The sequence below is a fragment of the Lepus europaeus genome, chromosome 17 (genome assembly GCF_033115175.1).
Source record: "Lepus europaeus isolate LE1 chromosome 17, mLepTim1.pri, whole genome shotgun sequence".
NCBI classification, from domain to species: domain Eukaryota; kingdom Metazoa; phylum Chordata; class Mammalia; order Lagomorpha; family Leporidae; genus Lepus; species Lepus europaeus.
This window is the reverse complement of record NC_084843.1, coordinates 16,839,126-16,855,473: the sequence shown is the minus strand read 5'-3', so window position 1 is coordinate 16,855,473 and position 16,348 is coordinate 16,839,126. Positions and strand designations below refer to the sequence as shown.

Here is a 16,348-nt window from a genome sequence, read left to right as displayed (position 1 = left end):
ACAGGGTGTGCACGAGTGGCGGGCAAGGCCTTGCAGAGTGTCACTCCCATGTCACCGTGACAAGAAAATGTACTTTCGCCCTCCCCCTCTCCCATCGAGGCCCCTTCTCCCTCAGAGATTTGTTTTGAGGGATTTGACAATCTTGCAGGTAAAGTGCCTGCCTGCTGTTTCCTGGTTGATCATTTTCCCTCATGGCTGCCCGTAATGCCTTTGCTACTCTTAGCGGCAGCCCCATCCCTGCTGCACGAGGTAACGGTGAGGGAGGGGGACTCAGGTGCCCCGAGCTGGCTGGGGAAGATGGGCCTTCCTCTTTCCTTCACGGAGTCGGGAGTGGTACCCGTGAGAAAGTAGAAGGAAAGAAAATTAAGTTTCTGGTCTGTAACCAGCTGAATTCGATCATTAGTCTTTCTTCTGCAGGATTTTTATAGGGCTGGGTATGCAGGGGGAAGAATTAATAAAGTAATCATAGGCGTTCGGAATGAGAACCTGGAGCATTTTGCGCATACCTGGCCGGAAATCCGGAGCCCCCTCGGTCTTTGAGGATGCTTCCCCAGCTCTTTAGGTGAATGGTGTAGTGGGAGGGGAAGCTGGGAGGAAAAGTGAGAAAAGTGGGAAGGGAGGAGGAAAAAAAAAAAAAACCTGGCCCAGTCCCATCTTGAAGGTACAGAGAAAGTTTATTTAGAGGTGCAGAGAGGAAAACCAAAGCTATTATGTACCCCAGGGATGCAGTGTTAGTGGGAATGGAAGGTTTGAGTGGTGAGGGAGGCGCAGTGGCCTCCGGGGTCTCTCTCTTCCAGCAGTTGGGCGGTTGGCACCTCAATTTGAATTGCTGGGTGAGTAGTGCCGCGCACGCGTGTGTGTGTGTGTGTGTGTACACACGTACGTGTTTGTGTCCGTGCTTGTGGTCTTGACTAATAAACCTGGGCTTTGCTTTTTATTATTATTATTCTTAAATTCAGATGGTGGGAAAGAAACAACAAAACAAGAATAAGTGGTCAACTCAAGCTGGGCCCTTTCTCTGTGTGCTTTCCACGGCAGTTTTTTTGGGGAGGGAGGGGAAGGGGTTAAAAAAAAAGATGGGGAGGAGAGAAAGTGTGACTTTCATCCCCATCTTTGCCATGTGTACACGGCTGAGCTGGAATCGGGGAAGGGGTGGCGGGGTCGGGATTTCGTCTAACGAGGCATTGTTCGCTTCCCCCCGCCAGAGTGGGCTCCACTGGAGAGGTGGGGAGCCGGCCCTGACTCAGAGAGGAGCAAAACTGGCGCTTTGCAAGTTTGAAACAGTTTCGAGCTCCAAGGCTTTGGCAGTAGCAGGGCTTTTGTAAACTGCTTGCTTGGGCTTCTTCCTATGTACTGCTAACTTTCTGTTCTGTCTCGGGTTGTGTTTGTTTTCAGTCTCCAAATTTAGATGCCAGCCTTTTAGGGCCATGGTCTTGCTTATGGTGTTTGCATTTTCTGAACTTCATATAAAATGTGCATTGGAAAGCCGAGCGTGAGAATGATGACGACGGCTGATTCTGTCTTTCATGGTTAAGAGGACGGCTCTTTTGCAATGTGAATTTTGGGCTTAGGCTGCCTCACGCTGTGTTCCGTCCCGGGGTCGGATCTTGTGCCATAGGCAGAAAGGGCATTTGGAAGCAATCCCCTCATTATCTGTACTTTTCTTTTATTGTTGAATGGTCCAGTGGAAACGTATGCAGTGGCTGATCTGCTCTAAGATTTGGTATCTGGGGAAGAGGGAATGAAACAGAGGACTGTGAGAATCCTCATGTTTTCCGATTCATGAATTAAATCCAGCATGGTGCATGACAGGTGTACGTCGTCTCTCACGGCTGTGCGCAACTTTCTGGTTCTGTCTAAGATGGTGCGAACTGTTGGGAATTGTGAGGAAGGCGGCGTGGGCTGGTGCTGCAGACGCACAAGGTGTGTGGCCACACATTCCACGCATGGCACCGTCTCATGTTCCGAGATTCCCAAAAAGATCCAAGACCCTGGTTGACTCAAATTATGCGGGCTGCTTCCCAGGGGCCATACTGTCCCTGTGAGGGTCCAGCTCCATTCTTGATGTCTTTGGGAATGGGGAGGGTGAGGCTGCTTTGAGAAGGTGAATTCCCTGACACCGATGCTACAAATGCTAGGAGCCGCGCGGATCAGTGGATCTCCACACCGGGCTGCCGCCTCCGTGTGTTCTGGGAGCAGCAGAGCCTGTGACCTTATATTTTGAAGGAAACCTCCCTTTTGTGGTTTGTGGTTGCTGGGGGGCCTGGCTGAGCTCCGTAGTGGAATTTTTCCCTTCTGCAATATTTTGGAATGTGATGAAATCCCGACATACCCTCCCACTTACATACCTCCAGAACAAGGTTGAAGAGTTTTTATTTTAAATTGACCTTTGCCTGGGTCATTCTCTTGTTCCCTTAAATTTCCAACACATCAGCTCGTGATCAGAGGGAGCAACGATCGCATTGCTCTCCTGGCCCCTGGTGTCATTTACTGAGGTTGTGGGTGCCCTTTGGAAGGATGCCCATGCTGGAGGTACCATTAGGCCAGAGGGTGCAGAACAACGCAGCTCTGCCTCTGTCTGGATCTTCTTTTCGGTTTCTCTTTGCTGAATCCCAGGGTGTGGGAGAGTGTGTATGGTGTGTTGCTGTGGATGAAGGCACTCATTTCTCTGCTCAGTTTACCTGCTCTGTTCCAGGGACAAAGTGGACTTGAATTCTAAAGTAAAGAGCTGCTTCTGAGCTTCCATCAGCGTCTGGGGCATGGTTTTCCAGTCCAGGTGCAGATTCAAAAGTTAGGCACAAAGGTGTGTGAGAAAAACAAAGGATATTTTTATGCAGGGCTTCCTTATGAAGAAATGAGAAAGCTGATGTCAGATTTGTGTTCACTGCTCCGTTCTTGAGTGCCCTGCAATGTCATAACCACTGTGTGCTTAAATCCGCTATAAAATCAGAATTGGTGATTTCCTTTGCGTTCTATTCGGGAGTTTCTAAATTTGGGGTTGTGGTGTTTGGGGCCGGGGGTGGGGGGAATAGCCTGGAAATGATTATGATTTTTTAAAAAGTTGTTTTGAATTTGAGCTTTTGTATTTCTTCATGTGGAATGGGTTAGATTTATAGATTTATTCCTAGTTCTGTTTTGGAGATCAGTTCTCTTAGAAACAGCTGTACCCTCTTACCCAGTTCCCAAGCGTTCTCTACAAATTCGGACACTTAACAAGATTGATTATGCGAACGCTAATCATTTAATACCCAAGTATTTGGCAGGAGGGTGGAGCTTGCAGATTCCTGGGAAATTACTTAGGGGTGAGGGGGTTTGTCCTTCAATGCCATGGAGGATTAGGACAGGCAGAGGAGACGGTGGGTGACCTCCGGTGGCCTGGGTGACGGCTGCACCCCTCCGGTGACCTCCAGGCCTGGCATTTGAGATGCTGTGTGTGCTGCTGCAGGCAGGCAGGCAGGCAGGAAGAAAGCTCCAGAAACTCCGGTCAGGGGTGAGCCTGGACCGATGGCAAGGACTTCAGCCTGCAACTTTTTTTAAGGGTTAGTTGAGGGAGGCACAATGGGATGCTTTGTTTTTATTGGAAAATAAATGAGAATGAGTGGAAATAAATTATAGTTAATGAACTTAACTGGAAGTAATCGTTCAAGAGCCTGTGAAAGCACGGCTTTGCCGGGTCGGGCTTTGCCCGGGCCGCGGTTTCCACAAAGCCAAGCGGCTGGAGCTCAGCTTCATTTGGCCGCTTTGCGTGCTCCCTGCCCCCTCACCTCCAGCCCCCACTCCCACCCTGCCCTCCTACTGTTTGGGGACTAAGAAAAGGTCGGTAAGAAGAGCCGAGTCTGGCCTGAGACCCTCAGTGCTTGCCAGGATGCTGCGGTACCAGCTAGAGACCCCTCCCCCCACCCCACCCACCCCTAACCCCCTGGAACGAAAGAGGCCAAGGACTTGAAGGTGGTCTGAGTTAGTTCACTGTATATGCATGTGTGAGAGAGAATTTGGATGAAACCTACCTGTCTATCTTCCCCCGCCTGCCTCCCTCAGTCATTTGCGGCTGAGTGTGAGTCCATGAGAAAGTATGAGTCGGCAAAATTTTGCACACAGCAGGAGAACCCTCTCCATCTCATGTTGCTGTCTAAATGGACCCAGTTCCAGAGAGGGAGAGAGGGAGGAAAAGGCAGCTGCTGAGAATTTACACAGCAAGCGAGCAGCACCCTGGGCACAGGCTCGTGGACACGGGTGTGCAGTGCACTGCGGTGTGCCGGTGCCATCTAAGTGAAGCCCAAGCCCCGTGACACCTTCTCTCTCTCATTTGTTACTTTCAGCAGGCAGCGCAGTAGCTGTCCACAGATGGCTTGTCCAGGGAAGCCAGGCACCATCAGCTGGGAGCAAGGCCTTAGACAGAAAGGGGAGCCCTTCAGCTTTGCAGGGACCCTGGCCGCTGCTCTCGGCTGGCTGGGAGGGGTGGTGGAGGGTTCTGAAGAAGCCCACCTAGGGCCCGGTGTGTGGGTCCTGCTTTCCAGCCTCTCTGTTTGTCCATGTCAAAGGTTTGCAGGGTGCACAAGCAGGACGTAGGTTCACTAAGTTGGGCTGGGACGGCTCCTGCAGGCCTGGATCCAGCGTGCTCTGAGCCTCCTTGGGTCCCCGCAGCCGGAGAGGAGAGTGGTGGCTTGCTACTGGGTGACAGGTTGTCAGCACAGGAGGGTTGGGTCTCCTGACCACTCCTCCACCCTCTGGTTCAGAGCCTGAAAACAATAGGACTGGTCACCAAAGGGTTGTTGATGGCTAGAAAACAGCCCCTCATTGGCTTCATCCCAGCCTTCTCCAGGGCTCCAACGACGCGAACCATTCACCAACATTTTCCTGGTCGCCATTGGCCTCCATGCCGCCACGGTAGACAGCAAGCATCTGGAAAAGTGCACGGAGAGGAGCTGGAAACCGGAGTGAAGAGCGTCCCCTCCCGGCGCCTGTCGCAGCCCCTGGAAGGACTGGCGATTCAAGACCCCGGAAGCCCTCCAACCCCCATCCCCAGGAGGGGAGAGGGCTGACAAGTGCTCCTCTGTGCCGCTTTTGTTTTATTGTGCTGGGCTCCTAAAGGCACTTTCTGGCCCCATTTTTTTTCTGCAGAAAGGGAAAGCAATAGGGGAATGTGGAAGAGGAGGGCGGTGGAGAGACCAGACCAGCGGCGGCCCCGTCTGTTCGCAGTGTCCCTTGATGAATAGGTTCCAGGGGTGGGGTGAATGGCCAGCGCTCAGTCTCTGGAGGTTGCCCACAGTGCGAGAAGGTTGAGGGGCTGGCAGAGGGAGCTGGAAGTGCTGCCATCCGGCTTCCACTTGTCAGGGCCCCAGCTATGGCTGTGTGTGTGCGCCTGGCGATGAGGGTGGCATGGCCTAGTTGCAGAATGCCATGCTTAAGGGTTCTTGAGAGGTCAAAGGTCAGCCCCCCCCCAACAGTTCTGCCAATACTTGGGGTGGAAAGGCTTTGTGTGCTTTGAGGGCTGTTAAAGGACCTTCTCTTTATAATTTAACTCTTCAGTGCTCAGGGAACCCTGAAGGAGGGGCGAGGCATTGCTTTGGCAGCAGATAGAAAGTCCTAAACCCTAATGATCCCAAGTCAGACGAGGGTTTGTTATTCCTCCCAAAAAGCCGCTGCTTGCTTGTAACTTTAGTGGGTTCAGAGTCTTAGCTGACTTTTTCCTCAATTTCTTGGCAGCTCAGAACTGACCACATGTAGTGTTTCTGTCACCAGAATCCTGCTGGGCCCTGATACTGTGTGTGTGTTTGAGAAGCAGAAACATCTTGTTAGATTCTGCACCCCCTCCCATCATCAGCCAAATGCTGTAAAAACCCCAGCTCAGGATACTCAGCACGAGGGCCTGTGGGGCTGAGTCGGGTCTGCCCCCAGTTGCGAGCTTGAGGGGTTAGGGGCCAGGTAGGCGGGAGGCCTTGTTGCTCAAAGTGGTGGAGGTTGCAGGGGACTGGTCAGTGGGAGTTGAGGACTAATGCCCACCGAGGGGCCTGACACATCTGGGTCCCGACTGGGAAGACTGGCTAGGCTCGTGGGGCTCCACACTACATCAACATGGCATTCAACCCTATCCCAATAATTCAAGGAGCTGCAGACATAAGAGGTGTCAGAGTCAGGCAGGGGAGGCATTGTGAGGCTCGGGGACACCCCTCTGCCCAGGCCTTCACCTGCTGATAACACACACCTATGACTTCAAGGACCTGATCCTGCAAAGTGTGTCACACATGCCACACCGAGACTCGCACACAGTCCAGGCTCCCTTGCGTGGTGGCAGCTCTGAGCTGAATGGGTATAGGTGACCATGCCTGGGGCATGGCAGTGGTTGGTCACATCCCCAGACAACTGCTTGCCTAGGTGAGCTCCAGGTGCTAAGGGTGATGGTGGCATCGCAGTGTTGAAATTGTGTGACTTTTTTATTTTTATTTTTTTTAATGTTTGCTGAAATGTGGCTTGGAGAGTCACAGTTTTCATCCTAAACTCCAAAGGTTAGACAGTGACTTAGGCTCTTCATGCAGCTTCCTTTGACCTTCATTGTCGAATGACCTTGAACATCAGTTAGCCTTCAGGGGCCATACTCACTTTGTTCCCCCACGTAGCTTTAGTGAAGGCACATTTAGGGAAAGCAGTCGCCGAGAAGATAACCAAGTTTGCTGTGGCGGTTGTTTGCATTAAACCCTGGACTCTGTTGATAGAAATCTAAAGGGAGAAACAGAGGTACTGGAGGCTGCAGAGCCGCCTCCTCGCCCTGCGTGTGCTGCTGCTTTCCTGTCGTGGCTGCTGTTCTGCAGGGTGGACTCCGTCCCTCTCCAGGGCTGACACTTCTCGCGTCTGCATGTCCTTAGGGCGGGGTGGTGAAAACAGTGCAGAAGCAGAGCTGTTCAAAGAGGAGCAGGAAGAGAGGCCGCCTCTCTGTCTGGGGTGTGTGTCTTTGCTTTGCCTTTAGTTCCCACTAAAGGCGCTCACTCTGATTCGGGAAGGACCTTTTGGTGTGTTTCTCCATTCACCTTCAGCTCCTCTCTGGCAATCTCATTTAATCGTATAATAAAGTCATGATTTTTTTTTTCTCCCAAAGATATTTAAGTATATGTGTGAGATGTCACATTGGGCGTGAACCTGAGGAAGAGTGGCCACAAAGCACTCTTGTCCCACAGTAAACATCTCTGCTGGGCTCTCACTCTCTGTGTGAGTGGAGACTGGAGGGGCAGCTCACGGCATCGTCATGATTAGGGGCTCCCGGATGCATGTGTAGTCCCGTGCCTGGCCCTGTGCTAAACACTATACACACATGAGCTCGTTCCATTCACAGTGCGCCCCCCCCCCCCCCCCCCCCCCCCCGTTTAGAGAGACAGAGACACACGTCCTGAGACAGGCTGTACCACCAGGCAGGTGCCGGCTCTTCCGTGAATCCACCATTCTCATCACTCGTGGCTCCTGTGATGGGCTGGGGTCCTGCCACCCACGTGGGAGACCCAGATGGAGCTCCCAGTTCCTAGGGCATCTGGAGAGTGAACCATTGAATCAAAGATCCTCTCAAATAAATAAATAAATAAAAACAAATTAAATTTTAAAGATTTATTAAAGTTTGGAAAGGCACGGCTGTAGCTGAGGGCACGGGACTGGTTGGTTTCTGAAGGACCCCAGCTGTGATTCTATGTCAAGGAGGCTTAAAGAACACAGCCACTTACTTGAAATAAACCTGTGTGAGGGGCTCTGTCCTTTCTTCCGGTACCTGCGGCTTCAGTTTGGAGGTTCCCATGCAGTCTGGTGGTTTTCACAACTCTCATGGTCTGGGCATTGGCAGGGACACAGAGTTCTGGAAGACACAGTCCTGGTGCTGAAGGAACTCCAGTAGAGTTGAGGCCAACACTGACCGTGGGCTCCTGAGGCTGGACAGACATTGACATCTGCAAGGAGACAGCCCTCCCATCATAAACACAGCCTAGGTGTGGGCAGGTCAGATGCAGCCACAACAAGACCCTAGTTTCAGCCAGTGTGACCTTGGAGTTCCCCCTGTAGCTTAGGACCCGGTCAGCTTGGACAGACAGGTGCTGATGTTGTTGACAGGGACCTGCCTGGGATGCATTTGAGATTAGTAAGCAGGACCAGGCCCTGGCTAGGTGTGAGTTTTCCTTTACAGCCAGCCGGCACCTAGAATGTCCAGTCACCTCCTCCACCCTCCGCCCTCTCGACCCCCGTGCTGCGGCATTTTGATTGGACAGGCCAGGCCAGGTGAGCACAGTAATACAGGGGCATTGGCACCCACGTGTTGGAATTGCTGCACACATGGATCTGTGAAGGAGAATTGCTGCTGAAATCCCACATCCAGTTTCCTGTAGACCTCATCCTCTGGTGAACAAGCAGGGAAGACATGTCCCACTGGTCCCACTCGGCCACCGGCTGTGGCGTTTGTGCTGGTGTACTGCAGCCAGAACCCCCTCCCAGTGAGAGCAGTCACACGAATAATAACCTGCCATCAGAAGTCGGTGCTAGACTGGCTGGTGCTCTGAGGACTGGGACTTGACTCCTGATTGCAGCTCAAGGCACCTCACTTCTGTGCTTGCCTGTGGCTCTGTGGCTCTCTGGCCTAGGGCTGCTGGTTTGTGTCCGAGCCGTGTGCCTGTCCAGAGTCAAGACATAGTGAACCAGGGCCCCCCTCAAGGCATCCTGGGATTGAGGGGTCTGGATTTGTTGTAAGCATCCTGAGAGATGCTTCCCTTTGCCACGTTGGGGACTTCTGGCTTTGCAGCCCTTTCTGCCCCCTGTCGCACATGGGGTGCCGGGTGAGTGGCTGCTCCCATGGTGCTGGGCCAGTCCTCCTGTCCCCAAGTGAGAGTCCTCCCTTCTCTGGGCTCTGTCCGTTCCCCCTACACTTGCTCTAAACTGTCTGGGACTGCTCTGCTTTCTTTCACGTCCACCGGTGCTGTGTATCTTTGTAACTAAGCAGGAAGCTTCTGGAAGGCAGTAGCAGTCTTTTTCCTTTCTTCCTGATGGTCTCCACTCTGTCTCTGTCTCTCCTCTCTGCCTCCCTCTCCACCTCAGCTTCTTGATAAGTTCACTGCTTCTCAGAGTGGCCTAAACAGGAGTCTCTCCTTGGAGAGATACTCAGAGCACGTCCACAAGTTGCAGGCGCTGGTCTCCTTGGAGAGATACTCAGAGCACGTCCACAAGTTGCAGGCGCTGGTCTCCTTGGAGAGATACTCAGAGCATGTCCACAAGTTGCAGGCGCTGGTCTGGGGCCCACTGGCTTTGCCCTGTCTTGAGCTCCCGGCTGCTGAGTCCGGGGAAGAGTTTCCCAGAGCTCTTCTCTGCATTGGTAGCTTCTCACTGAATTGCTTTGATTGCAGAATAGTAACGCAGGGTTCCTATGTGCAACTCGCTGGCCATTTTCTCCGAAAGAGTTCAGTTGTTTATAGGAACCTGGGAACTGGGCTGCTGGAAGGGTTCTTTTCCTGTAATTTTTTCTGGAACGTCTATTTTTCTTTCCAAACATACTCAGGAAAAAGTTAGAAGCACTTTTTAAACATGCCTTCCTCATAATTAACGGTGGTAAGAAATGCTCTTCCCATACTAGATTCCTCCCTCAGCCATCCCAAAAAAAAGGGACAAGCGGCAGCAGGCGGGCGGAAGGCAGGCAGTGCTCTGTGGTGGCGCTAGTGGGCAGCGCTGGAACCTGACTTCTTTTCTTCTAATGCCATTCCTTTTCCTTGATGTTAATGCAAGTTGTGCCTCCCTAAAAGTAATAAAAGGAAATGAAGACACGTTCCGAAATGAAACTTGACTCTAATCCATTCATCATCTAGTACCAGCCTCTTTATCTTCGCTGGTACCTAATCTGGTTAAATGTCCCTGTTGTAGGATTTTAGTGAAAATCCTCTACTGGGAATAGGGTTTTTTGCAATTGGATTACTCGCAGTAAATGGCCCCGTAGTTCGCTTGTTTCAGCTTAATTTTTTTCTTTGTGATCTTGCTGGGCTAAGTCATAGCGAGCCTAGCAGAGGGGGGATGGGTGGACTGAGAGGGGTGGGGGGACGCCTGGGCATGGCAACTGCAAACCGGTTCTCAGTGCTCCTCCTCTGTCTGTCTGCCTCTCTCCCCTGATCCACTCTTCCCAAACACAAAAATGCCTGCACTTTGTTTTCTGGAACTGCCGGTTTCTAAAATGCACACCTTTTATTAGGCCAATTCATCATCATCCAGTTAATTTATTAGCGTTTCCCCCATGACTTCCTAATGAAATTCCTAATGAATCAGGGCTGCTATAATCTGCATAAAATATGCAGGTGCGGGCCAGGCAGTTTAGAGCTTTCTGCTAAAGTTCACTCTCCCACCCAGACCGAGAGTGGGCTTTTCATCGCAGCTTGCTGGGGAGGACTGTGGCAGGCCTGCTGCGTCCAGGGGCAGGGAGGGGCCAGGAGGCTGGGTGGGTGGGATCTGGCCCTGCCAGGGGCTCTTGTAAATGCAGGTTTTCCTGGCTGCTCCCCCAGCAAGCCTGCCTGCCTCCTGGAGGTCCCACCAGCAGGGGCCCGTGAGGCGGGAGACCCCTCCTGCATGTAGGAGCACTGTAGGCCCCGGAGTTTAAAGCTCCCGTTTCCAACTCACCTGCCGATGGGAGAAGTGCAGACTCTTGGGCTCCATGATGTGGTGGTGGTGGGGCAGGTATTTGAAAAGCCAGGCGCAGTGGGGAGGGAGATGCAGAAGCAGTGATCTGTTACTTTGAAAGGGACTGGGCTGGAGGTGGGGGGTGGCCTTGAGTGCATCGTACAAAGCCAAGGTGGGGGGCTGTGGCCGGGGCCCCACTGGCCTGTGCTCTGTGGTCCTGAGCTGCTGGGTCCAGCTTGACGGTGTGTTTCTCCGCTCTCCTCCCTACAGTCGAACAAAGTGCCGGTGGTGCAGCACCCTCACCATGTCCACCCCCTCACACCTCTTATCACCTACAGCAATGAACACTTCACGCCCGGAAACCCACCTCCACACTTACCAGCCGACGTAGACCCCAAAACAGGTAGGCTGTGGGCTGGGGTGCCAAGGTGGAGTGGAGGGTGGGGGGCAGGGAGCACGAGGCTGTGGTTGGATGGCGTTGGGTGGGGGCCTCCCAAGCCTCTCCAAGTGAGGGAGAGGCTCTCCTTGTCCCTCTGGGAAAGTCCATTTGCAGTGCCAAAGCTGCCCCCTTTAGGGCAGTGAGTACCCTCAATGGGGCTGCCCTGGGACCTGACCGAGTTCCTCAGTGTTTTCCAGGACTGGCTCCCAACTCCAAGAGCCCCAGACAGACTGGGAAGCAGTTGTCGTCCTGGGGGGAGAAGAGGCCTCAGGCCTGGCTCCCCCAGGCCCGGGTCCCCTGGGCAACCGAGAGACTCCATTCACTTGGCCATGACTTCCTGGGGCAGCCCCAAGAGACTACATCGCTGGGTTGCAGTCCCTGCCGATTTGGGGGGGTTTCTCCCTCTGTGATATTCTGGGTGTTGTCAAGCCCATTGTACAGGTGTGAAAGCTGCACCTCGGGAGGCTTCCTCATCATCTCACACAAGTTACCGCATTTTCCTTCAGCCTTCGTGTCCCCGTTTTTTCCCTTACCACTTGTCCACTGACTGCTCTTTCGCCCAAAGGAGAAGGGGAGAGAAGGCAGCCAGGGCTGCTGGTATCCGTCCCTTCCAAGGCCCAGGACTGCCAAGCAGGCAGCCGCGGCCCCAGAGGAGGACGGCAGAGGCCGGGCTGTGTCTTTCAGGCTGGACCACGTGCTGGCCAGAGGCTTGTCTCCGCAGCTCATCAGCTGGGAGGGTGAATATTAGACGGTCGGTCGGCTCGGCCTTGTGTCTCTGTCAGGGGCGGCTGCTGTTGGGTCAGGTGAAGAAGCCACACGGGAACAGATCCTTGCTGGCCTCTGAGTGCGGGAGCAGGCCCCAGCCTGGCGCTCCCAGGGCTGGAGGAAGCCGCCAGCCGGCCTGGGCTCTGCAGTGAATGGCAGCATCACCGTCTCATTTAAATAATGGCAGTACAGGGGAATAGCTTTTAAATGGCCATCGTAAAACATATGATTAACGTCTGTGGACTGTTTACTTTTCCTCTGCGAACATTCTTTCAAGTGTGCAAATGGCTTGGTGTAGGGTCCAAGCCCAGCTAATCTGTTTGGTTTTTGTAATGGAGAGAAAGCAATGCCTGCGTGAAAATGTCACCCAGGGAGACTTAATTTACAGATTAAAAGCTTCCGGAATGAATTTTTTTTTTTTTTTCCAAAAATGAAATCGTTTTCATCCAGGAACAAGCTGCCCATTCCCTTCCATGCTGTTTCGATTCTGGGGCGTTGTGCGGTTTGCCTCCCACTCCTTTCTGAATTGCTCCCTAGGCTCCCTGTTCCTAAGAACTGACGGCGGGTTGCCTGGGCTGGGCACAGGTTCTCAGTGCGCAGTCACCACGTGGGTTAGATCCCTCCGGTGACCCAGTGCTCCAGGGAACGAGGTCTCAGAAGTGAGGGGGCCAGCTCCCCGGTGTGTCCCTGTCTGCTCAGCTGTGACTTTGTCCCAGAGAAGATGCTCGATGGCCTGTGGTCAGTTCTCTTGGGAGCAGAGGGCGAGGCCGTTCTGCGGACTCACCTTCTCTGTGAGATGCCATTCTGAAGCCCATGGCTCGAGGACTGTGCTGGAAGCCAGAGGAATAGCTCTTCTGCAGAGAAGCCCTTAGAATTGCAAGGAGTGAGGGCACAGGTGGTCGGAGTCAAGGGAATTCCCGTGACTTGATTGCCTACTGTGTGCCGAGCCCTTTAGGTGTTGAATGTTTGGTTTTTTAACTTCAGATACCCAGGATGCCATTTTCTGAGTCTGCCTATCACGTGTCCCAGTCCATCAAGACTGAGTAACTTGTTTGAAAAACAAGTTACTGTTCAAACAAGTTACTGGGGACAGAAAAAAGATCTTGCCAAGAACTTGCAGTGAATGTAATCATGAAAGAAGCTCGCGCCAGGATTCTGGAAGGGATGCCTCTCTTCTTCCTTCTCCTGTTTCCCTCGCCCAATGGTAGCCGTTTCCTCCTTTGTACCTAAAGTACTGTTTTTTCTCCCAGGAATCCCCCGGCCTCCGCACCCTCCAGATATATCTCCGTACTACCCGCTATCGCCCGGCACCGTAGGACAGATCCCCCATCCGCTCGGATGGTTAGTACCACAGTAAGGAGTTCCATTTTTTAATTTCCTTTTCGTTTCTTACATGGGCATGCTTATCATTTAGTCTGTGCGTGTGTGTATGTGTGGGGGCGGGGGCGGGCCACCTTGGGAGTCTGTGGGAAAGGTGCTGCTGGGATGTTTTGTGGGGATGTGGGCAAGTCCAACCCCGTTGGGATAGATTATATAGGAAAAAGGATATTGATACAGCGTTATGAACCCAGGGTCCACAGAAGCCATGTGGACATAGGCACCCTTAAGATAACTTTAGGCATTGCAGAGGGCTCCTGGGGCTTCCACCCAGTGCAGCTGATCCTGGGTGTTCTGCCCACGTGGCAGCCCACACGGGAGTCATGTCATTGGGCTGCAGTATCAGAGTCCTCCCTTGTAAGTGTTGCATGTTTGGCAACAGGGGAGTAGAAAGAGGAACAGCCTCGTTTTGAAATCCAGGGGTGGGCTGAGCTACAACCCCAGCAGTCCCAGCCCCAAACCAATCATCACCCACCAAGGCTGACAGCGCCGTGGGAGGCTTTGTCTGATGAGAAGCTCCGTGGTACTGAACCAGTGTCTGCCTGAGCTTCTGTGCTCGGGGAACGCTTTCCCTGACTGTGAGGGCTGGGGATGGGGCAGCGGGGGCCTCCACTCACTGTGCAGCCTTCCCGAGTGTCTGCCCTGGTGCCTGGCGATGACTAGACACTTCCACTGCCTTTTACAACTTTAAAAAAAAAAAAAAAAAAAAAAGTGCGTCTTCAGCAGAGCAGAAAGACCTCTGGTGCTTAAACTTACTGTGTGTGTTTGCGTGTGTGTGCAAGGGCATGCATGTAGTATTCCCTGGTTGTATGTTTCTGTGAGTTTTCTCTTCCAAAAGTTCATGCAAAATATGTAACATGAAAAGACACTGTATGGATTTCAGTTTCTCACGCCAGAATAAACTTGGAATTCCATTTTCTGTCAACTTTTGGAAGCGTCCTCTTGCTTTTCTGTGTTTATCCGTGACTTCCACTCCAGCAGTCACAAAACAAAGTGTGGAATGCCCAACGAAAGAAACCCTGGTCGCACTGTCACGTGTGGGTTTTGGGAAAGATACTCGGTCCTTCATAGCTCTAAAGAAGCTAGGGTTTTGGAATGGTTCACCTCCCGCTCCTACCCTTGTTTTGAACAAACACTATGCTGAGTTTCCCAACAGAGTACATTATGTAGTAGTTCTACCAAATAGCAACCCCGAGTACGGTTTCTGCTTCTTTGTCTTCTCCTCATTTTGGGTGGTTGCGGGAGTAGGGGTTAGACGTGACCCTGAGCCTGCGACCCGTTTCTTAACTGGTTGGGGCCATTCCTCAAATAGTCCACCGTCCTCGTTTGCTGGGGAGATGTCTGAAGGGCAGATGAAAAGGAAGAGCCAAGTCAGACAACCCTCTGTCAGGAAAAGTTGTGTGTCTTTCATGAGGATGCTATTTTGCATGTTGCTGTATTTTTTAATTATTGTAATGAGGTGTGATTGTCTATTGGTTACCCACAATTCTTCTTGGGGACGCTCCCCCCGGTAACTCTTGTCAACACTTGTTAATTTGACAAAAGGCTACAAATTAAGCTCTGTTAATTTAATGTTTTCTCACCGAGATCTAAATACCGAAAGAGGCCCAAAGCGCAACTGAAGTCCTTTGATTCACTGTACTTTATTTTGGTATAAATTTACATTCATTATTGTTTTCCTTTGGATGTGTAGCCCTCAATTAGTGTGATGGCTCCATTAAAGCAAGCGAGACTTCGCCTTTAATTATTACAACAAAACACCTAGTTTCAGCTTGGGGAGAGGGTCTCTATTGACATAAGCAGAGGTTATAAAATTTAATTAGCCATTCCTATCAGATTTATGGCATTCAAATTGTTCTGTGTTTCTTCCCTTTGATCCTTCCTGTACAATCCCCAAGATTTTTGTTCTGATCAAATGAGAATAAAGCCTACTATGCAGAGAGAACTTTTCCCTTTTCTTCTATTCCTTGTCCCCCTACTCGCCATCCGTGGTTCCAGCCTCTGACTTTGCACCCCTTCTTTGTAGGCAAGGTCAACCAGTGTACCCAATCACGACAGGAGGGTTCAGACACCCCTACCCCACAGCTCTGACCGTCAATGCTTCCATGTCCAGGTGAGTTCCAAGGACCAGGGCCACCCGGGCCCTGGGGCCGTGTGTAGTTCGGAGAGTGGCACTAAAGCCCCCACGGCGTTAGGCATTAATTCCCAGAAAAGACTGAAAAGTTGCCCTGGAAGCGCAAGGTAAGTGATGTCTTTCTGAGTCCCGTCAATAGAACAGTGTATTTTAAGAAATGAAGAAGGCAGGAAGAAGCCGTTAGGACATGGAGTGCTTTTAAAGTGTCCTTTCTCTGTTGTCCCATACTGGGTAAGAAAGGCAAGGGTGGAGATCATTTTATTACTACACAAAGAAGAGTTTGAGAAAAGATTATTGGTCTTTTCAAAGCTCAGACTCAGAGTCAGAAAGAAAGCCCCACCCCCACTCCACCAAAGGAGCACCATTCAGTTAGATAGTAAAGACACGCTCGATGTAGCCACATGGGGAATTCTAGATTTTCTAGTGGCCACTTTTTTTTTTTTTTTAAGTTTGTTTTTTATTAGAAAAAGGTGAAATTATTTATAGTGGTATCTTTTATGCAAGCCAGTACTATAAGCCAAAATATTATCATTACTGAGATTCCACACTCTTTTCTGTATTTGCTTTTCATAAGCTGATACAGCACATCTCCGTTTGGACTGGCCACATGTCAGCCACTCGATGGCCACGTGGAGCTGGTGGCTGTAACATTAGCCCATGCAGCTCTACGTCTTTGAACACTGAAAAGTCGTGTGTGTGTGTCCATTCATGTATGTTTATATTTAAACCTGTGGTTTATATACGGCTTACACACCCGTCCCCGTGTTCTTGTTTCCTCCTCCTAATTAATTCTGGCTAATTTTTCAGTGACTGCTAGTTTATTTGCAAACTGGTTGGCAGCAGTATGTTTAAGTAGTCACTAATTGCTCCTAATGATAGTTTTATTTTCTGTTCATCTGATTTTCAGTCCAGTTAATTAAATCGGTGGAGGTTTAGACTTTCCTGATGGGCTGAAACAACCAATCCATTTTGCTGATGGCCCGTAATTAGATTAGCATGCATTACATGGCAAG

General features: G+C 51.4%; 1 protein-coding gene across 35 annotated transcripts in view; it reads left to right on the top strand.

Moving 5' to 3' along the window:
• Positions 1-16,348, top strand: part of TCF7L2 (transcription factor 7 like 2) — a 195,772-nt gene that overhangs the window by 157,162 nt on the left and 22,262 nt on the right. For 24 of the 35 annotated variants that reach the window (XM_062214959.1, XM_062214958.1, XM_062214954.1 and 21 more), the window contains 3 exons: positions 10,891-11,023; positions 13,075-13,177; positions 15,228-15,314. In XM_062214959.1, the coding sequence (XP_062070943.1) occupies positions 10,891-11,023; positions 13,075-13,177; positions 15,228-15,314 (323 nt within the window). The remainder of the gene's footprint in view (positions 1-10,890; positions 11,024-13,074; positions 13,178-15,227; positions 15,315-16,348) is intronic. The other 11 variants (XM_062214955.1, XM_062214965.1, XM_062214964.1 and 8 more) reach the window with 1 other exon arrangement.